This window comes from Falco punctatus, assembly GCF_963210335.1.
Source record: "Falco punctatus genome assembly, chromosome: Z".
NCBI classification, from domain to species: domain Eukaryota; kingdom Metazoa; phylum Chordata; class Aves; order Falconiformes; family Falconidae; genus Falco; species Falco punctatus.
The window spans coordinates 13111074-13134633 of NC_137586.1; the positions used below are offsets into that span (position 1 = coordinate 13111074).

General features: G+C 40.3%; 1 protein-coding gene across 1 annotated transcript; it reads right to left on the bottom strand.

The window, feature by feature from the left end:
* Positions 1-66: 66 nt before the first annotated feature.
* Positions 67-22701, bottom strand: AMACR (alpha-methylacyl-CoA racemase). Its single transcript, XM_080372596.1, has 5 exons — positions 19635-22701; positions 17190-17333; positions 14588-14748; positions 9438-9624; positions 67-868 (listed from the first exon to the last, which is right to left on the bottom strand). The coding sequence occupies exons 1-5, from the start codon at positions 19882-19884 to the stop codon at positions 459-461; spliced, it is 1152 nt and encodes a 383-aa protein (XP_080228722.1). The 5' UTR covers positions 19885-22701; the 3' UTR covers positions 67-458.
* Positions 22702-23560: the final 859 nt, after the last annotated feature.

The window sequence follows — 23560 nt, forward strand, 5'->3', positions numbered from 1 at the left end:
AATTAATATGGTAAGATAGAGAAAAAGAACCCCTTCTTATCTATGAGTAAACAACACAATCACGTATTTAGGAAGAATATAATTGTATTTTATGAAAAGTATTGCCTTTATGTCATTACTACATATGTTACAAAGCAAGGATGCAACTGAGAATTAAAAGAAACATTTCACAGGATACAGTATTTAAAGAAATATCTTGATGCTTTGCAGCTACTTATTAAACCGCAAACTGTGTAGATCTTCAGAACACAATTTTGGCATCATTCTAGACTGCAGACCATCCAGGTACACAAGTAGTAACTCCTACTGTATTGTTTTCAATTAAATTTAATGCTTCAATAATTATTAAAAAAATATTTAAAAGCAGTATCATGCAAACATTTATTTGTCATATAATTCAATTTTAATGCATAAAAATTTCCTGTATCAGCCTGAAATTTGTCTGATCTGCATAGAGATTATAAATTAGCTTTTGGTTTACTGAATTCTATTACTTTATCAGAATAAAGTTTATCAATCTCTTGCTTAGTAAATCCATATTCTAGAAGTATCTCTTCTGTGTGTTCTCCTATAAAAGGATCTCTTTTAAATGATGGAACAGCAGGGGTCCTTGATAGAACAGGAGCAGGTCTAGGACTTATCTCTTCCTGATCGTTTCTGATAAAAGAACTCCTTTGTTTGTTATGCTGATGTGAGGCAACGTCATCAAAGGATAAAACAGGGGTCACACAGGCATCAGTACCATCAAATATGCTGCACCACTCAGCTTGTGTCTTCTGTGCAAATATGGATGCAAATTTTTTCTTCATTTCGGGCCAGTCAGAGAAACTCAACTGACTGGGAAGTTCATGTGAACCTAGCCCAAGACCTGAAAGGAGAAAAGCAAAGTTCAATTACAGAATAGCTTAGACTCATTACCAAGTGCTGCCCATAACTGTGTGTGTTCCTTGAGAAGCTAATGTTTTGCAGAGAGCCCAACACAGCAGAGCATACTAACTAAAAGTCACTTCAAACTTTATTAGGGTGTATCTATGAGGGGGAGGGAGCAGCAGAATACAATGTTCTATTATTTGCAATTAAGACTAAACCACATCAGCTACAGCCTTTTAACTAAGTACATATAATAAACACTCATTTGTATAAACACTTCATAAGAGCAGCAGCTGCCTAGAGATAACATTTTGTCTTGAGAACATTTTCTGTAATAGTTACTGCATTCTCTACTTGGAATAGCAACACAAAAGTCTGCTGAATGGGTCTTGGACTACAGCAATATATTTACCTCATAGAAGCCACTACATCTGCCAAAGCTGGACATTCAGGAGGCTACAGCGTTTGAAGTCCAACACAATCGGGTTATTTCTATGCCAGAGATGAGAAGATGGAGTGGATGGATATACCCAGACTTGATGTGCATGGGGTAGCTCAGCTGCAGGTGCCTGCAGGCCGAGTGACCTGCTTCTTGACTCCCTCAGTCCAAATGGACTCCAGCAGTGTTTGCGGCTCTCCCTTCTTCAGCACACTTCCCAGGTTCCAACTCTCCACTGCTGCTCTTTTGGAAAAGTGAAACACATAGCCCTTACACTCACTAACTGCTTAAGAACCCTGCTTCCCAGAAGACTGGTTGCATGGACCACCTAGGTATGCAATACGCACACCCCTTCTGAGACACAGGAGCAGAAGATGGGCACACAGACTTTGTACTGAAAATTTCTTGAACCAGGCACATTCTAGGCCCTCTCCTTAACTAAACACCTTCCCTCTCATTGGGGCATTTACATCTCTCCTGTGCTGCCAGCTTCCCATGCCTCTGAAGGATGTCCCTGTTCTCAAGAATTCTGCTCTCTGCAACCCCTACTCTCCCATTCTCCTACCCCAAGGAGGTGCAAAAATTGTTCTCACTTCTTGTAGGGTTTACCTCAAAAAGGAGGTAAGAAACAAGAAAGAGAAAAGGCAATTAAACCACACTTTCAAAATGGAGTTTGTAAAAACACAGGTATAAACAGACTCTATGATACCAAACAGAAATCAGAAGTGGTATATTCAAGGCTGTCCAAACAGTCACATCTTGAAAATCAGAAGCATGAACACAGCAGGAAAAATTCAGATAAAGCAAGGGTAAGAAAGAAATTAGAAAGGCTAGAAAACAACTATCACCCTAATACTTTACTTAACAAAGAAAGGGAGCTGCTTAGAAAACCACAGTAAAACCACACTAAAAGGCAGAGAAAATGTGGAGTTCTGCAAACATGTATTTTTGAGCATTTTTTCTTACACCTTTGCATATCTGGTATCAGATTGATGATTTGACTTGCACCTGTTAGCAGGCTTACCTAGTAGATGCTTGTTTGTAGATATAATTTACATAGAACTCCTCTGATCTTTAGCTGTAGATAGGCAGAAAAAACTTCCTGTATCATCTATTTCTACCACTTCTTTATCATTGAGAGGTGTAGACATATAGCTACTGAACCACACAGGGGAGAAGAAAGGAAGATCATGTCCATTCTTCTGCTATGCAAGTTCTTAATGCTCATAATCTCTACTACATGCACTTCTTGGGGCTCATAGTCTCCCCCAGGTTATCAGAATATTTAAGAATATCACTGTTGATCACAAGATCCTTAAATAGTAGCTCTGAAAATGAATACGTGCTTTGAAATCTTACTTTGGTAATGCAAAGGAAAACAGAGAAATTGCCAACCTCCAGACTCAGAAATACAGCCTTGAAGTTGTTCGTGTTTAGAAGAAAATCAACACAATCAAAGGCAGAATAAGCATTTTCATCTCTTATTAGAGATTCCTACAGATATCAGAATAAGTATTACTACAAGGTAAACATCAGTCCTTATTGAGTTACCAAGTCACGTGCACCTTAGATCACTAAACTTAAAATCTAGTCTTCATAACCGATCATATCAACCTAAAAAAAGATCAGCTGAAGATTACTCGTACTGGTTGAGCATCTATAACTAAATAGAAGCTAACAATGCTTTCAAAATTAATTATTAATCTTTACAGTATAAAACTAAAGATGAACACTGCTATGTAGTTTACTTAAGAACTAGGATGAGAGGCAAATTCACTTTCGCAGTAAGTAACACTAAGTAACAACAAACTATCCGAGATTCTGTCTCAGTACATGAAATCTTGTCAGTTGGAAACATCGTAAGTATTTATTTGCTTATTAATTATGGTTTGGGTTCTAGTAGCCAGTCCAACAGGAACCGAGCTCTGCCATTACCCCATTACCAATTATATTTGAAGATCATGCCAGATGGAAAGTTGGCTGAACCTAAGAGTACATGCTCTAGCAAAATAGAACAATATGCAGAACCTGGAATTTAATATTATATGCTCATTTTCCACTGACCACTGAAGACTTCAGCTTTAAATAGCACAAAGCAACAGCATTTAAGCACTACAGCTCCTCATTTTCCAGCCTGTGCTAACCATTTGTGGTGCAGATGAACAAAATCACAGCAGGAGTGACTGCGTCAACAAGGGAACAATTATACAGCACAGAATTGTTTGGGATACCACAGGATGACAGATTTCACCCAACATAATCAAAAGCGAAGTATCCTTTACACAGAGTAACTGGTAAGACAATCACAACTTGTTTCCAAGGTTTTTTAACTCAAATTTTCAAGTAGGGATTTTTGTTTAGAAAAGCCCAGGAAGCTACCCTAGTACAGCTTTGAAATAATTTTTGAGAAACAGCAAATTAAGTCTCCTTAAAATGATACAGCTTTAAGTCTTCTTTAAATGCTATAGCTTTATTGACATATATCTGCATGTCATTTATTAAAGCAACAAACTGAAATCTCTATTTCTACAGATCTTCTTAGACAAACTGCAGTAAAATTAAGCATCTATTTCAAGAGAAAGAAAACAGTAAAATTAATTAGATAAATCAGCAAAGTTGCTTTGGTACATTGGAAATCATTCAAACAGTTTCTCACAGTACTTCAGCCATACCATTTTAAAAGTTTATTTAGGATCCCTAGCAGAGCTTTGTTCAGGATTTTCTTGATTTAACTCGCTGATTTTCTTTTCCAAATTGTATGCTCATAGCACAGTAATTTTGAAATTATGTTACCACAACATGACTGAATAGAACCATTTAATATGGGAATCCTTAATTTTGGCCCAATCCACAGCCATAAGGTATATGTCACTGCACTCTCTCTAAACATAATTACTGAACTTTAGAATATTCCAAGACAGTAGTGAAATTTCATTAAAGTAACCACGTAAATAATTTTTTAGAAAGTGGCAGTCCAGGAAAAGGTTGATCAGGCCCAGAGTACTACCACAGCATCACTGCAAATGCATCTATAGCTGTAATCCAAGTTGACATATTTAATTACCACAATTGCAAATATTCTGATGCAGCAAGAACGTGGACCTCTACAGTACTTGTACAATGTAATTCTTATAATGATAAGTAAATTCAAATAAAACTTAACATTATATTAACTGAGGATATGTAAAATGTTAATGAGGAAACCGTTCATCCACGTTGCATGTCTTGACAACAGCGTATTGAATTCAGTACATTAGCAGATTTTTAATACAGTACACAATACTTTATAATCACAAAATGGAGAGCCCTGTGGAAATCCTTCATAATGATGTAAACTCTGTTTTTCAACTGCTTCCTAAGTTTTTTCCTTCTTTTTAAATAGAAGTCACATAATATAGGAATATCGTAGTAGTAAGAAAGCAGTGCTATCAAATACGTGTTCAGAACTTCAGTGATTGTTAGTGCTTTTCACATCAGTTTAAGTTGATACTAAGTTTACCTCATGTAACTGAGTTTTACACCATGTGATAACACAGAATCAAACTTTTACTCTCACCTGATATACAAAATTTACTGTGTTCTCCATGCCTCTTGTAGCCTGGTTACAGCAACACTAAACACATATTTACTAAAAATCAAAAGAAACCTGAAGAAGCAATTTACAGGTCAGTTGGAAGACATTCTGTCTCTGTCAAAACATTGAGACTTAATATTAGTAGCACATGTTTCTTACATCAGATTTTTCATAAGATGCAAAGGCATTCTAGATATTTATTGGTTGACTTCTGTAGTAATAAAATCAATATAAGCGAAAGGATTACAGCGTGCTTGTTAACATCCAATAGTCTATAGTGAGCCCAGAATACAATTCCTAATACTACAGCTACTACAGCAATTATTTACTGTATCTGTTTTATATAGCTTCATTTTCTCATGTAACCTTTTTTTTTTAATTATTCAAAATTTGTGGTAGGCAGAAATTTCATTTTCCCTGCCAAGCACAATCTACAAAGCCAACAATATTCTCAAAGATTCTGCATTTTAAACTTGTTTCCCTCTGCAGACCCCTTAAGAACTTTCCCTGCCATGTCATTAATTGCACGCGGGTCCAGCACTGGGTTCCTAATTCTGCAGGGAAACACTGAACAAAAACTAAAGGGAAATTAGTTTCACTTCTGCTAAGCAGAATTCTGTGAGCAGTGAGAAATGATTCAGAAATCACGTTCCTTTCTCAATTCTGCAATCTTTAAATCTGCAACTCTTACATTTACAAGGATATGGGTATTGCATTATCATTATATAGGTGTGTCAAAAGTAACCTACCCTCTGGCTTTTGAACATATTCTATCTGGAACAGCACCAAATTGTTCATCAGCAGAAATGACCAGAATTATGGGGAAAAGGTATGAAATAAAATTATGGAATTTTTAACTGGAACATACCATTTTAAAACTACTTCAAAGCAGGGAATTAATGCCTGGGACTGACAATTCAGCCTAAGTCAAAGCTCTTTGGGTTTGTGAATGAGCAATACATTCTCACAAGCAGTTTTTAATTCCCTAGAACATTCAAAGGCTTAAATTTTGAAATGAATTTCTGCAATAGATACCCCAGAAAGGAAAAAAAAAAAATCCCTAAACCACAAGAAGGATCTGCTGTCCTGATTTAGTACACTTGCTTCAGAAAACTTGCAACCGCAACCAACTACACAGGATAAATATTTCCTATGTGAAAATCTGAACAATTCATAATATGCACCTAAACTAGAATAAAGAAAGACCACTTATTTTAAATGCAGCATTGTGAAAAAAACTTGAATTGGCCTGATACTTTAAACAACATACCGCTACAAAATAAACAAAGAAAACTGATTGACTATAAACAAGTACAGATTGTGATACAATGAAGGCAATAAGCACAATCTCCATAGAAGACTGTAGTCTGTATGCTGCATTTTTTAAATATGACAGAAACAGCCTGAAACACACACAGCTGCGACTGCAGGTGTTGCTTACTTACAAACAGATGCACCAGTTCTTTATTGCTGGAATAACTGTTTTTGAAGCTTAAGCTGTTAAAAGTCAAGCCCTTTCTGTGCATTGCAAGCATAAGGAATACTTTCAAACATGAAAATAAAGTTGTCCAATGTGCGTGCCCCAACATAGGCAGATGGAACCACAGTTGTGGCTCCAACTTTATGCCCTAAATTTCTGAGAAATAACTAAGAGAAAAACAGAGATTTTTAGCATTTTTGTCAGGAAAGAGGTACCTAAATAAGACAGAGACCAGTCAGTGATCATATTATATTGCCTGGCCACTGGATTCATCCATCAGAGCTTCTTTCTAGATAAGCTGGCTGACTGGTTGAGAGAGAAAAGCCTGAGTCTTGCCCTATAGCAGTGATCAACAGAAGGCAGCTGGAGTGTCCAGCAAAGGTTCATGGAGAATAAGTGACAAACAAGACCAGACTTCATTACAGAATTCATTTTCTTTTTGAACAAATAAAGATTCCATCCCACTCTTATAGCTTAAAAGTAAGTTCAATTCAACTTAATCTCCAGAGAAGAATAAAATCCTGCAGCCATGAATACTATAGGTCAGTGTTTTATCACTTTAAACCAGACATATGGGTATTTAAGTAAGCAGACTTTCTCTTTTGTTTCCTTTATATTAGATACAGGCATTCTCCCTGAAGACATGTATTGGAATTCCAGGTTCCCTAACTTCCAGCGCAAAAGCTTACATTCTACTTTGATACTGTTTTATATTTCTTTTTGTTCTCCAACTCCACTTCTTGTAAGCAAAAAAGTCTCAAGGGACTGGATGAGAATAACATTTCAAAGAACTGCAAAGTGCAGAATTATCAACTATATACTTTCTTTTTCAAGATCCAGTAGCTTAGAACTGGAGCTTGCAAACAAGCTGTTTTTCTTAGCACAACGAGGGACAAATTACCAACTTCTTCAGCCAAAGAACATGGCTCTTCCAAACTTGACAGTGATCTGGGGGCAGCACATAATGCTGGACATGTCCCTGTTGTCACTCCAGGAGCCTGCCTTATACATTTGATGCATCACTATGTACCAGTCTGGATATTCTATGCAATTGCATGGCCCTTTTTGACCGTGGCACAAGAAAAGCAGTCATTTACAGCCACAGATGTGCAAGAACTTCGGGAGCATCACAGGTTGCAAGAGAACAAAACCAAAGCATACAGAACAAGATCTCTCTTTGGGATCCTACTTACCAAAGGCATACCCCACCTTACAACCCCTGTACCTTCATTTCATTTTACCATGCTTCTGTGTTTCAAAAACTCTTGGAAGTGCAGGCCCCAGCACTGACTATGCTCTTGTTGGCACAATGCAGCTGACTGGGGCTGAGCTGGCACTTCCCTATGAGAGAAATTGCCGTGGTTTGATCCCAGCTGGCAAATGAACAACACACACCCACTCACTCACCGCCCTTTCCCCCAGCAGGATCAGGGGAGAACTGGAAGGGTAAAAGTGAGAAAGAAACTTGTGGGCTGAGATAAAACCAGTTTAGTAATTACAAAATAATAATATTAATAATATTAAAAATGTTTAAGGGGGGAGGGGGAAAGATAACAAAGAGAGAAGAAAAAAAACTCCAAGAAAGACAATGATGCAAACGAAAACAACTGCTCACCAACTGACCAATGCCCAGCCAGTCCCCCAGGCAGGGACCCCCTTGCCAACCTCCCCCTCTAGTTTTATTGCTGAGCCTGACATCATATGGTACAGAATACCCCTTTGGTCAGTTCGGGTCAGCTGTCCCAGCTATGCCCCCCCAGCTTCTTGTGCACCCCCCGCCCCTCACTGGTGGGGTGGCAGGCGAGGCAGAAAAGGCCTTGATGCTGTATAAGCTCTGCTCAGCTGTAACTAAAAGATCCCTGTGTTACCATCACTATTTTCAACACAAATCCAAAACATAGCCCCATACAAGCTGCTATAAAGAAATTTAACTCTATCCCAGCCAAAACCAGTAAACATAGCCCATGCTACAATTTAAGTAATAATCAGTGGGGAGGGACTGAGCAAGAATACAGAGTTACTCCACCGGCACCCTCACTCACCAAAGACTTACCACATGTAAGTCATGCACATTCAAAAGTCGTTCACACAGTACTGAGCACATCCACTTTAGGTATATCCTTTGTTGGTATTCCTTCTACTTATTAAACATAACAAAAACTGCATTTGGAACTTTTTATATCCTTCATATTCAGAATAGTGGAAAGAGAATAAACACAAATTCTTTTCTGAATTTTTTATATTTTTATAAATGCTGTATGGAAAACATAGCAATCTACCAAAGGAGCATCACAGAACAAATTATTATAAAATTAAATAACCAGTAAGAAGCTAACAGCACAACTGATCAAAAGCTTGAAGTATACAAATAGTTCAAAGGTAAAGAGCCACCTGCAAATTTCTGTTTTAACTTCACACAATTATTCTGCATGACCCATTCTAATTTCTCAAATATTATACCTTCTAGTCATATTTTAAGAGTATTCAGTCAAATATAAAAATTATATCCATAGCTGGGCAGTAAAAACACTCCAAAATTGTGTGGTTGAAATTAATTTATAAAGCTGGCTTTTCTTCTAGAAAAATTCTGCTCTACCAAGAAATACTATGAACTAGTTCCAATGAACATATGATTTCTGAAACAACTTAAATAGTTTCTTATTAAAAAAAAAAATCATATCACAAATAACTGAAATTGCTTGAAATTTTATTTGCAATACCAAAGAATTAGGTCTCCTTTCTAAAGTATATTGACAATCCCTTGAAAAAAGTGGGTTCCAAAAATAGTTGTTTAGTGCTTCAGCCACATCATCGACTACCATTACCATAACTCCGGAAGAAAACCTCTAATTTAAGTGCAGTTTCTGAGTGTAAGATGAAGAAGGGATGAAAACTAAATCAATTGCTAGAAGAAAAAAGTTAACTAAACTGCATACTACTACCCAATTTGTTTCAAGAAATGTTCCACTTTTACAAAGAAATCAACATAACCAATGTCATGATGAATCAAACCCAAGATTAAAGAATTCATTCAGTCACGCTTTGATGATGTGAAACAACTCCAAGCTACTTACCATTTATTAACTGCTCATAGAATTGAGGCTCAATGGCACCAACAGCCATGTATTTTCCATCAGAGGTCTTGTACGTCTCATAAAATGGTGCACCACCATCCAGCAGGTTCTCACCTCGAGGTCTGTTCCAAAGTCCCAAATTTTGTGATTTCCACAGGAAAGAACTTAGGTAGGCTACTCCTTCTACCTTGAAGATTACAAGAAAAGGTAACAGCTTCAGTAAATCAGTCAGCATGTTACCTTAATCTTACATAAAACAAAACAGCAGAAAACTACTACCAGTTCTGTACTTTAAGATTTTTAATGACAAAATCTGTAGCAAGCAGTTCAGTTTTTAAAATTTTCAGTTACAGTTTATATTGCATACAATAAATCATCTAGAATTAGAGAATGAGTATAAATGTAATAATGCAGCTTCAGATAGCTAACACACTTCCAACGCAAAAAGTTTCCTCGTTTAGCAATTTTAGAATCATTAGGAGTTCCCAAAGGGAATGTAACTAATTTTAGGTGATGGGACAAGCTTCTTTGCTCTATAGAACATGAAGCATCTGACAGCTGTCAAGCCCTCTAAACTTCTGGAAATCAAGATGTAAGTATCAAATTTTTATCTCTACCTCTTTGAATTTACTGATTATAGTAAGACTGCTATTTTTAGAAGAAAACTGGAAGGAAATAAAAGGTTAAAGCTCTCTTACACCATGGAAACTAGGAAGCTCATCTCCATCAACTAAGTAAAAAAAAAAAATTACTCTCCCACTCTCATCACTGGCAGTGATATAGACATAGCAAAGTAATCTCTAAACAGGCAAGTGTCTGATGAAAACACTAGAAAACATGATCAATCCTGTTCCAACTTGCTCCTTAAAATTTTGTCTATGTGGAATATCACCAGATGAAAATTCAGTTTGTTCAGCCTTCCAATAATTACCAAGCTTGTACCAGTCTTTCCAAGCCAAATCACATCCTACAGTTTTGCTCACCAGCATAACCCATTTTCTTCCAACTGCATTAGAAAAACTGTAAAATGTAAAATGTAAAAGAACATGAGGCAGTAACAGTATATGGCCACAAACATTCCAGTGGAACAGAGAAAAACCTGAGCTGTATCATTTTGAGTATCATTTTGATTCATGCATTTTCAGCTGTGCAAAATTAACCTAATATTGTCTATAGAGAAAAGCACAGAGATTGTACCAAAATAAAAAGTTGCTGAATTTTCATGTGAATTTTCATGCTGAATTTTCTACCTTTCTAACCAAGAATTTAAAACATGCAGACCTTTGAAGTATTTAGCCATTACGGCTTCTCCATTTAATGTGTGCTACTTGGCTTCTTTCTCAAGTACCTGCCACAAGGATAGGAATACTTCTGCCCCACTTGTCACATGTTAAAGTCAATTAAAATACTTCCGTATGAGAAAATACTGTATACCTTCATCTACATGTTTGCAAAATGATTGCAAGGATATCAAAATAGTGTTTGCTTTACTAATAATCTGATCTTGCACTGCTCACATCAACAAAAAAGTGCACAAAACCACACTGGAAGTTAAGGGTAATAATAGATGGGGATAACATCAGAATAAGCTCTAACCGCAAATAAGATTTTGGTGCTGATGGAACTACTTACAGTACCTACATACAGTGCTACTTACCCTGGAAACACTTAGAATTTTTAAGACAGCACATATGTTTTGGACTGGTATAGGGACTTTAGAATTAACCCTGGCTGGGCACCGGGACAGCTAGCTTCTGCCTGAGGCCCACTGCAATTCAGAGACAAGTAAAAAGATGTCTAACATCTACACCAAATGCCCAGAGGCATGCTCAAAAAACACCACACACATTAACATGGTCACGTTCTTTAAAACTTGAAAAGGACAACATGGGGAGACTCCACTTAAGCCTAATGGCAGAATGATTATACAGTAAGAGCTATGTGTTTCAGTTGATGGTTCCTTCATGTTAAAAACACCAGCGGTCTGAAGCAGCAACAAGAATCCAGAGGCACCACCCCACTGGGTGACCCGTTGGCTCCAAAAGTCTTCTGTTCCTTCTTGCAGAGTGAAACAGTTCAAACAAAACGGAGCGTGAATCCACACCAACCTAATCTTTATCCTCGTGACTGATGAATGCCTCTAGGATGTGGGAGTTTTGATTTTTAATACCTCCAGGCTGAGAAAAACACGGAACCCCAGTCTTCTGCTGGACACCTAAATGCTCTTGCCATGAGACTATTATGCAAGCGTTCATTACCCACCATCCTCTTTTGTGGCTGTCTTTTCACAAAGGGTGAGTCATGCTTGGTCAGATGCCCACCATCAGTAGAAGGCTCTGTGTCTGAATTTGGAGCGAACCTAAATGTGGCCCCGACTCACATGCCTCTATTCCAGTGTGGTGCAAGAGTGCAGATGTACAATTGTGCCTACTGACATGGTTCTTGCGGTGTCCACTCCACAGCCTACTCAGTTCCCATGGGCTATCAGGCTCACTGTAAGATACCTATGATCCCTTTAATGTCCAGGAGAACAGGCAGCAACTAACATGTACCAATCCAGATCAGGCATCTAATTCTCCTAATGTAGACCGCTGAAACGCTGGACCCAGCATCTACTTTTTCCGCAGTGCGACAACAACACCAGACACTGTGAACAGATGATGCAGATCTAGCCCTTCCACTGATCCCCTCTATGCTCTTTTTGTATTAGTTCGGTTTCACTAACTGGAGGAGTTCCTCATGTGTATATTACCGATCATAAGAAGCTCTCAAGCCATTTTCAGCTTTCAGCATAGTAATTAGAAATAAAAGATAAATAACAAATTCTTCTGTAACAAAAATCTGGATCTCAATCTAGAATTACTAGCCTTAAAGACAAGAAATAATTATTTTTTGGATTACTTCAGAAAAGTAGGCATTGCTATAAAAGAAAAAAATAAACAAGTGGTCAGGAAAACAACCTGTGAAGATGAAAACTTAACAAAAGTAATCCTGAGGGGAAAAAGCTGCTAAAAAAAGAAATTCATTTTCCCTCTTCTACCACAGAAAATTCCACCATGTGTCAGATTCAGACCACCTAAACAGCTTAAGTAATAGGCCTACTAAATAAAAAAGAATGTTAAAACAAAATTACAGCTGAAATATTGCTGCAGTATTATGATTTTAAAATATCTACTTCCATGATATTTAGACATAAAAGCAGGCTCATCAACCCGGTCTATTTAATTGTCTTTGCTGCTGCTGATGCATATTACGTTTTTCAATTGTCTCACTGAAAGTCTGTTCAAGTGAAAGGAACATAACAAAATGCCAGGTAAAGTACATTCCGTGATACCGGACAATATTCCATCCATTTCACAGGATGCCAGGAACATCAGCAAGGAACTGTAAATTCTGCAGTTATAATGAGACAAGAAAAAACTGAGAAGTTTTGAGGGCTTAAAAAAAAAACCTCAAAAAACCGCAACACATTCCATTCCCAATGAGTCACAGATCTCATTAGGACATCAGTGGACTGACTGACATTGACTCTTTCCCTTAACGAATTCTTTTAGTGGTTTAAAGTACCAATAGTGAAAATACGGTAATACTCCAAACTACAAGAAATATCTTTTTAAATATTTGAAGACTTGTCACAATTCACAGTTTTTTCTTCAGAAATATACAAACTCCTTCAGTTTTCCTTCGTAGGTCACGTTTTTAGACTCACATAATTTTTGTTGTGTTTCTCAAACTCCTTCAAATGGCTCATTTTTTTTGTGAAAGATGATGGCCGGCATCAGAAACAGTATCTTCCCGAGGCCTTATAAATGTTGAATAGATTAGAAGAATTACTACAGAAACTTTGTTGGCTCAGTTTCCTGTTTATACATCCTAATACAGTGAGCGTGTGTTTTACAACAGCATGACATTGTTGACTCATGTTCAGCTTGTGACTACTACAAACCCCCAGGATTGTACTTTAGCCAATTGTTCTCATACTGCATTTGTGCAGCTAATTGTTTCTGCCTAAAAGAACTACAGAGCAGTGGTCTCCATGAATTGCAGCCAATTTTTTTCAGGCCATTTCTCCAATTCGAAAAGGTAATTTTCAATTCTAATCCAAGTGTCCATGTTCTTCCCACACATGTATTATCTGTAAATTTACTAAAAACTCACTCATCCATCATTCAGCTTATTGGAGAAAACACTGAAAAACAACCCCAACAGACATCTGTAGAGCTCCAGTTGGTAAGTTTTTCATTTTGACAATCAACTACTATTAACTGCTGCTGGGGTAAAAAAATTAGACCAGTTTTGCACTGATCCCATAGAATTTTCATATAGACCATAATGCTGTGGCCTGCTTCTGAGAATGTCATGCGAGTTTGTCAAAAACTTACTGAAGTCAAGATAGCTAACATCCCGTACTGTTCTCCTATCTTCAAGATCTCTTCAATAAAGGGACATTTTCCAATTAGTATAATTTATTTAAAACTTAAAATATATTTAAGTCCAAATCATAGCCTTCACTGTATCATAACATCTCGAACAGAGGTCAAATTTTAATTGCAATGCTCTTTAATAAAAAAAAAAAAAAAAACAACAGAAAAAGAGACAGAGAGAGAAAAAACACTTGCAGGTAATATAGGTTTCAAGGATAAATGTAAACACGTATTTTTCCTCTGTGTGTAAGCGGGTAGCCTTGCAGTGAAAAAATCCATAGTATTCATCATTAAGCTAACTTAGCCTTTCATTTATTTTATGCCACATTAACACAAAGTGTTTGAAATCGCCTTCTTGGCAATAATCCATAGCAGTGTAATTATTCAAGGGAACAGTGCTTCTAATAGGACAGTATCATCCAATATATACAGCTAATATTTTCTGAAGAAGGCAGACTGGTAAAAGGAGAGGTAGGGAATGGCACAGGGGGAAAGCCACAGTATGTGTCCCATGTCATAATGATGCTATGGCAACAGGGATATGTGAAAACTGCTTGCAGCTGAAGAAATAGTGATTTTATGAGATTAGTTACCTTCCCTTTCCCAAGTTCTCAATTTTTAACTTTATGAATAGTTGCAATTTTCTCTCTTTTACAGACTTAAGAGTAGAAAAAAAACCAAACAAGCAAACCTAAGAAACCCCACCTTCCCTGAGACCAAACTTACCATACTTGCATCAACAATCTGCCCTTTGCCAGACTTGGTACGTTCATAAAGGGCTGTAATAATGCCCAATGCGCACATGACACCTCCACCAGCAAAATCAGCCAGAAGATTTATGGGTGCATAAGGATTTTCATTTTTTCTACCCAGCTTTGACAGCACACCTGACAGTAGAGCAATCAAAGCAAACATAAGTATGAAATTAATTATAAATATTCATTTCTACAATTAAAGTTTCATTATTTTAAGACCATGCAAGTAAACAAAAAATAAAGCAAATTCTGCCAACAGTTTTCTGTCTCAGCTGTGTCTTAGCAAATAGGTACTCTTTAATTCACAAAAGAATATAAGAAATCATATCAGTGCATTTAAGTAAAGAGACTAATAGAAGTCTCACAAATAAACCATTGATAATTTGCCTACATAGAGACAAAACTTCATCTAAAAAACCTTTGTATATGCATAGAACCTCCCCCCTCAAAATTCAAAAGGCATTATAAACATGACTCAAAGCAACTTTAAATTGCTGTTCTTTGAATCTTTCGAAGCAAAAAGGCAGAGGTACAGTCTTCTGTGCACATAACCTCATAACAGAGGATTTCATGCTGACAACCATACGTCAGGCCTAACCTCCCTCTTCAATACCTTTGGGGAAAAAAGGCTGCGTATAAGAGGAATAACACAGAAAAGTTACCTCTGACTGCATGCAACATAGACACAGAGAACCTATGTTTATGCCAGCAATTAGGCAGAAATGAAAGGGAACAGAGGAAAGGCTAAGCCAGTTTACTTCAGACAGAGCCTCTGAACCTGCCAGTGTTTCTCCGTTATCCTAAACAACCTCTTTACTGTCACCTTACTCTTTGTAGTTCCCTCACAGTGACTCCCTTCAGGCAAGCAAGGAACTCTGCAGTACGATCATGCCTCTTACGCCTGTAGCTTAAGGTCTAAGATTTGCAGCACGGATGGTCAAAATTTTCTGAGAACTGCATGCTTCTTCTGATGCTCTGCTTAGTTAGCTAATGGTCTAATGCACTTCCTAAGTGCAAGCAAATGAGTGCACTGTATAAAGAAGTTTCCAAAGCCTGTAGTGTAAGCATAAAGCCCTGTCGCTGACTAAAGCCTCACTTCTAACAGTCTAAAGGTCGTCACAGGCACCAGCAGATTAACATAATAACTTATATCTGGAGTTCCTAATGCAAGCCATTTTTTAGTTAAAGAAAGCCAAAGCTCATCAGGAAAATAATCAGGGGACGAGATACCATTTTTGAGAAATTACACCTCTCGAATACCTCGTCCTATTTCCTTTAAATATGCAGAACAACTTGATGTGTGAAATTTCAAGCAAAATTATTTCATTTTAGGAAGGTATCACTAACCAAAATACCACTGATTAAACCAGCTCCAGAGAAAAAAGCACTTATTTTTGTAAACAAAAAGTACTACAGTCTAAGGTACTGATGGACTATGCTGTTCCTCTACTGACTCTTTCCCTATGCTAATAAGTAAAAATATCATAATACTTTGAGATCATCTGGACATGAAGTCAAAAGCGTTTCAAATGAGGCATCCTTTCTTTACTCTTTTAATCTCTGACAATCTTAGATAATGAGAGAAGACTGAACACATCTCTGAAGAAACTTAACTCTACAACACAACTTCCCAGAGCAGGTGATACAGGATCACCACACCTGCAGTACCTGGCCTTTGCTGGGGCTAAAAGAAATACTTTATCCAAGAAGTTTTGGGCCACTTTCCCCCCCTCATAGGCTCAGAGAAGCAGCAAAGACAGCAGCAGCGTGAACACCAGTAGGTGGGGCCATGCTGACTGCTATCAACAGAGTTGAGTAATTTTATTATTGTTACTGCATACTTGCAGAATCATGACACTTAAAAACAGCATACTGTCTACAACACCGTAAGGAAGCAATGCATTGGCACTTTATTTTAAGCCTACTTTTCTTCTGGTTGGTATCAAGCAGAAAAGCGCAAAAGCTCAAATGGCTGAGGCCACCTGGCTCTTTGCTCAAAAAAACCTGCCCACATACATGCAAAATAGCCTGCAGCCCTTTTGGAATTTTAAGAATAGAGATTTTCTAGGAGAGAGGCCCTGAAGAAAGACAAAAATGCAAAAAAACTTCAGCCCTCTCTTCAAAGAGGAAAACTTTGCTCAGATAAAATAGCACACAGGAAAAGGCCTGAGAAGACATGCTGATCCAGCCTAACAGCTCACTGCTGCCGCCAAAATGAGCAGCCCGTCCAGCCCGTATTTCTTCCTTTCTTGTGCAGACTTTATGTTTGTTGGATCTCTTAATTAACTGCTTCACCTCAATAACCTGGTGGGAAAATATCCTCATTTCTCCCGGCCCATTTTTGACTTGTGAGGGAGCTTACAGAGGGGTTAAGCAAGTGCCAGAGCTGACTTAAAGGAAGCAGGAAAGAGAAGGAAATACTTTCACCAACAGAGACACTTCAGATGTGCTCAGCTGTTCAATCAGACTGCACTTCTAATAATTTGAGCTACCTGCAAATAACCTTTCAATACATTCTTGAGTCTTGATTTAAGGTGGCAAAAAAACTTATTTGACAGGAAATTACAGCGTACCTGATAAAGCCAAATAATTGATATCATGACCTGCAGACCTAGCATATTTTCCTGTCTGGCCAAACCCACTAAGTCTAGCATAGATGAGTCTGGGATTCTCCTGTAGAAGGATCTCTGGACCAAGCCCCAGTTCTTCCATGACACCTTAAAAAGACAAAGGCACAGAATCCTAATTCATGTTTAGTTTTCTTAAGATTCAAAATATACATGGTTCAAAGTTAATATACAACAACAGATCTGAATTGCAATTTATGAAGTAACACATTCTAATTCAGTACCCATATTACCATGTGAACAGCCAGAACATTATAAATTACCAACATACTCCATACAGTTTGAATACAAGACAATTAAGCGGAAATTAAGCTTTAGGATTCTTCCTTTTTTTCAGCTTTTTTTCCTGTTTTACTTCTCCAAAAGTTTGCCATACAGCTTGCTGTAATCCATGTACTGCTGAATGAGACAGGAATCTATCAAAAAGCTTCTTAAAAAATAGCGGGGGGGGGCGGGGGGGGGGGGGGGGGGAGGAAGGGGAGAGGAAGGGGAGAGAGAGCAAAATCTTAGGTTTTCCACATTAAAATGACCTGAAATTGCTTTCCCCTTTCATTGGAATATACTTTCCTCACCATACTAGCCCCTCTGTACCCCATGTGTTCCTCTTAAGTCATTGATGCAAATGGATTGTGCCACTATTCCACAAATTATATGCAACAATTGCACAAAAGAAAATGTGTTCTTTTGTAATGCAGAAAGTAAGGAACTTTTAGGAATCAATGAAATGTAGATTTGGTCAGCATGGGTTTACAATAATCAAGACAAACTCTGATCTTGCAGTTTCAAAAGAAGCAATTTCAAGTTGTAAAACATGACAGTTTTTTATTGTCTCAGTCAGCTTGGTCAGACCATGGCCTATAATCTATATTGACACTACAGGAAGACACATTTTGGAGGGCAAGACATGATGTAACTTCAATGCCTATTCCACCCTAGAGTCTATTATTGCAACTTGTTTCACAGACTAGTCCATAATGTTACTAAATCTTCAAATTCCTTAAGCTCTGTTTCTGTTGTCTTACTTCCAAGGCAGTGGCAAGTATCTTCCTTACTTGTCATGCCAAGGACAAAGTGAAATTTCATGAAGCAAGATTTTCACAAGCACTAGTGAGAACTGGGTGCCAGATCACCCCTGGTGTCACAAAGTCATTGTCAAAAGGTGAATGGTACATGTGTATGTAAAGAAACCCTCCTGCCACTTGGGCCCTCACCTTCTCATTGGCTCACACCAGCTTCATGCTGGATCACAGATTTGCCTAGTTCAGTTACAGGCCCATAAAACCTAATATTGGCTAGTTACAAAATTACCTGCATTTCCAGATTAAAAAAAAAAAAAAAGCCAACAAAACTAAAGAAAACAGAAATTTCCATAAGAAAAAAATACATCCTGTTAGAAAATAGAAGACTAGTTACAATCAGAAATGGAATTTAATGGCTTAATTCTGTTTGCACAGCTTCTGAGGCACAACACAAGAAATTCTTAAGGTAAAAACCATCATAGTCATAAAACCTTGCCTTCAGAAAGAAAAGCATTACCTGTGACAAGGTTACATGAGCCTCTTTATGATGTGTGATGCTTCACTTGCTACAGCCTTCTATTTCTAAACCGACTGCAGAAACGCCACAGCACTTCAGCTGGCTCCTCGCTGAAGCACAATCATTCATAGCACAGTTTGGGTTGGAAGGGACCTTTAAAGGTCATCTGGTGCAACCCCCTGCAAGCAGCAGGGACATCTTCAACTGGATCTGGCTGTGCAAAGCCCCCTACAACCTGACTGCGACGATACTGTTCACAGCGGTACTGCCCACCCCGGACCATCCTGGAGGTGCAGCGGGGATGCTGAAACCGCCCGCGCGTGAGCAGCGGATGAACGCCCGAGCGCGGTTTATGAACAAAGAGCATGTCAGATCTCTAAGTCTCCAGAGGAATAGTAAGCTCTGAGACTTAGACCACCATCTGCTATGTCTGACCCACGTACCAACAGTGCAAATGTGAGGTGAACTGTATCGGCAGGCCTGAGCGCCACCCGGGGCCGGCGCCCGGCGGACCCCCCGGCGCAGACACCCCCGGGTGCCACCCAGCCACCTGCTCTGTGTCCCGGCCAGCGGGGCAGGGCCCCGGCCGGGCACCTTCCGCGGCGCCGTCCCGTCCCGCCGGCGCTGGCAGGGCTTGTCGCGCCGCACAGACCCCGGTCGGCCCCGCGGCACTTTCCACCCCGTCCCGGGAGACAACCGCCACGGGCCCTGCCCTTCTCACTTCCAACCACGCATTCCCAGAGGTCACGGGCTGACAGCCGTCCCCTCAGCACCGCGGCCCACGGCCCTTCGCTGCCGCTCGCACCACAGCGGCCCCCCCAGGGCCGCCCCCGGCCCCCAAGGCCGCCGCCTCACCGTGGCGGAAGGGCTCGATGAGGACGTCCGCTCCGCAGCACAGCCGCCGCAGCGCCGCCGCGCCCGGCGGGCGCTTGAGGTTGAGGGCCAAGGAGCGCTTGCCGCGGCCCTGCACGTCGGTGGCCACGGCGGAGCGGGGCGCCCGGTCCACCCGCACCACCCAGGCCCCGAAGTCGGCGAGGATCATGCCGCAGAGCGGCGCCGGCGCCAGGCCCGCCAGCTCCAGCACTCGCACCCCGCTCAGCGCCATGGCGGCTGCCGCCTGCCGAGCGCCGAGACGTCGATCCCCGCCGCCGCCTTTAACGACCGCCCGCGCCGCCGCGGCGGGCCCGGGGCCGGGCTGAGCGCCCCCGCCAGCCTCGCTGTGCCGGGCGGGGCGGGCGGTGCCAGCACCCTCCCCGCCTGTGCTCGGCGTTGCTGCCCGGGGCCTGAGGAGGCTGGCGTGGCCCTCGCCCCTGGAGCGGCCCGTGCTTGCTCCTGGGCCCCCGCGGCTGCCGCTGCGAGCCCCCGCGCTGCACGGAGGCCGCCCCGCTGCCCCGGGGGTCTGGTCAGGAGGGGGGCGTTCTCTGGCTGCCGGCGGTCGGGCAGGCAGCGGGGAAAGTGAAAATCAGCACCCGTCCTCGGAGAACCTCCCCGGCGTCAGCCATCGCGTACCGGCCCCGCAGCCTCCCTGGGTCACACGCTGGGGTGTATTAGCCGAAGAGCTGATAAAAACTGGGGGGGTGTGGGGGGTGTGTGTGTCACCACATGTGCCTTTAAACTGGCTGCCTGGACCTGTTAACGCTCGCTACACCAGCCTGTGGCCTCTGCTGGAGGGGCAGAGCCCAGTGCTGGGGCAGCAACACCTTGGGCAGCCCCTGCTAGACCTGGTCAGGACGGGGCAGACGCGGCTGTCCGTGGGAGGTACGCCGCCGGGGTTTCAAAAAAGTACAAATTTTAATCAAGGTCTTGATGCTCGCAGTGCACCCGTGTGAAGGTGTTAGCTCAGCGGTGCCACAAAGGGAAGACGGTCACCACGGAGGCCATCAGCCCAGCACCCTTCTGCTGGCCAGCAGCATCACGGAGCTTCAGCCAGAAACATCTCCTGTATCCCCTGAGCAGAGCACAGGGGCTTGTGTTTGGTTGAATCAGACCAGGTTTAATAAAGCCCACATTCATGCACAGTTGCTCTTTTAATGCAACCTGCCAGAAGAGCCGCCAGGTTCGGCTGGAGACCCTGGTCGTTTTGTTTCTCTTTAGGTTGCTGGAGGGAACAGACATTCATCCAGGGGAGGTGGTGAAACAGGCATTGGATTAATACGGCTTTTCAAATTTGCATGCTGCTCCCAATATTGCAGGTTACAAGGCAGGAGACAAAGTGAAGAGTCTCTTAAAATCCATTCCATGCTCTTCTTATTCGTTTCTTTAGATTAGTTGGATTACAAAAATGTGTACAGGCTGCAAATATGAATGCAGGATTTGTTCTACCTCGACAATAACAAGAAGAGGTCTGTTGCCAGAATACACTTTTATTTTCCAGGGAGACATCTGGTCCTGTCATGCAGGCACTGATTGCATCCATTGCTGTGCTGCCACCCACAAGAAATGGCTTGCTTTTGTTTATTACCCATCCCTCTTAGAGACATTACTCCATATAAAGGTTTGTTTCCACAGACATCTTTGTGTTACTGGGATGCTGCATTTCTCTAAATGATTTTCAGTTTCCTTTGTCCCCTCTCACCTTCAGGTCTTGGAGTTTGAGCGGAACAGGAATGGGCAATTTCTGTTGTGTTGCCTTCTTTCATTTCACCTGATGCTGTTTAGTTTATGACATCCAAATAACACCATCATCACACACTAGACAATATCTGGATTTTGTTATGATTTAACTGACCAACCCTTTGCACCTGCTTTTTCATTGTCATCCATCATTACAACGGGTACTCTGTGGCAGAAACATTTAAGTCAGGACCATACTAAATTAGTTCAGTTTCAGTGAGGTGGCAGCAGCATTTTATAAGCATTAAATCCACTTTGAAATATTGGATTTTGATAAACTGAGAAATAAACAGTTTGGTTATTAAGATATTCTAATTAACCAAGTGATGAGGTCATCTGAATCCAGTGAATTCCCCTGAAGCAGCAAGTTAGTCAGCAGAAAATATGCATTAAAAACAAGGAACTATCCCCTAGCACGGGCTTGTATTAAAAACAGTGCAGCACTTATTTATGTGATACCATTTAATACACATCATTAATATGCAGCAGCAAGTAGGTGGCTGTATGAATTCAGCACTGCAGAGGCAATGGGGAAAGGAGACTGTTTTGAAATTAAAACCACAGTGTGGGTGGCAGGACACTTGGTTGTGTTTCACACCTTGTCAGACTGCTTTTGTGACTTTTATTGAATTATGTCAGTGAGTTGCTACTTGTGTCACCCTGTGAAATGTACATAATCCCTGTAATGAAATCAGTTTATTTTACAGTCAGTGTTAGAAAAATGAAATTATATATACTATGTGTTGTATCAACATTTCTTGCAGGGGTGCAGGCACTTCTGTGATACAGGTTGGATACATTTCATGCCACTTTGACAGTTTGTATCGGATTTGTTGTTTGCAATTGTTCTTACTTTTCAATCCTTTGGAAAAATACCAAGGCAGGAATGTGAGGTTACAGCTGTACACAAAACCTTGATTCTCCCCTTTCACGTGTATGCTGTTTCCAGTTCAGTCCATCTTAATACATGGTTAAAGAGATACCGGTATCAGTACGGTTTGTATTGGTTTTGTTAACTGAGAAAGCAAAAATTGCTCACAGCTGTTACATTATGTCAAATCTTGATAATTATAATTGCCTAAAAAAAGCAAGTGGTAGGTCACTACTTAGGGTGAAACTTTTCTAGTCAATTCAAAAATATCTGTATTAATCTGAAATTAAGAACTTTAAGGACTCTCATTAAATTTGTGGTGGTATTTTTGGGTCCCAAGTTTACCAAAGCTTTCAAGCATGGATGCTTTATCCTGAAGCCTGCATTTATGCCTTGCCCTGAATAGAAGCTGTGCTGCATTCATAACACTTCTCAATATCCACAGTGTCGGTGGTGATACACTGTCCCTCATACAATGTGCTTATCAAATGCAGCAGCTTAATCTCTGGAATTTCAGTAGGTTCTTCAGCTTGGAGCTTCTCTTTGCCTTTCTGTGTTTCTCTGCTTCTGTGTGAGTGTAGATTCACACATTATTGCTCACTCTCTTAAGTGTACATCCCATCACACACCAGCAAAAAGCCCCAAAGTGAATCTATCCTGAGATTGATAAATTCCTCTAAAATAGTTGTGAATTCATTCTGCCTGAAAATCTGGCTCTGAAGTTATGAATTATAGAATTAGAAATTAAATCTTAGCCTCATCCACAGAAAGTAATCATATAGGCTGTTGCGTGTTACTTCATTTAAACTGACATATCCTAGAAAAGCTACTGTTTGTGAGTTTAGTCCAGTCAGTCATTGGGGTGATGATCTGGCCTTGCTGCAGTGAAGAGCTTTGCCATTAACTTCCACAGTGTCAGAAATTTGGCCCCTGGTACTCTATTAGTAGGATAACAAACCACTGGTGCCTGTGACGGTGATATCTGTACTTTGGACTTTCACCCTTGTACCTGAACCAAAATACTCATCTTTTATTTCCTTTGAGTCACAGCTTATGGCGTGCTTTCATGATTTAGATGAAAAGACTGGCAAGTAGCTTTATATAATCTTTATATCGGTTAATCAGTAGTGAATAAATATTTTCCTGCAAGTTTATCATTAACCACTATCGTAGAGACTGGAAACTTTAGACCAGGGTTATTCCCAGATTTTGTTTGCCTGGATACTGAGCTTCAGCTCTGTGCTGGGCACTACACGTGCTACCACTTGGCCATCCTGCCCTAAATTTATTTCCAGTG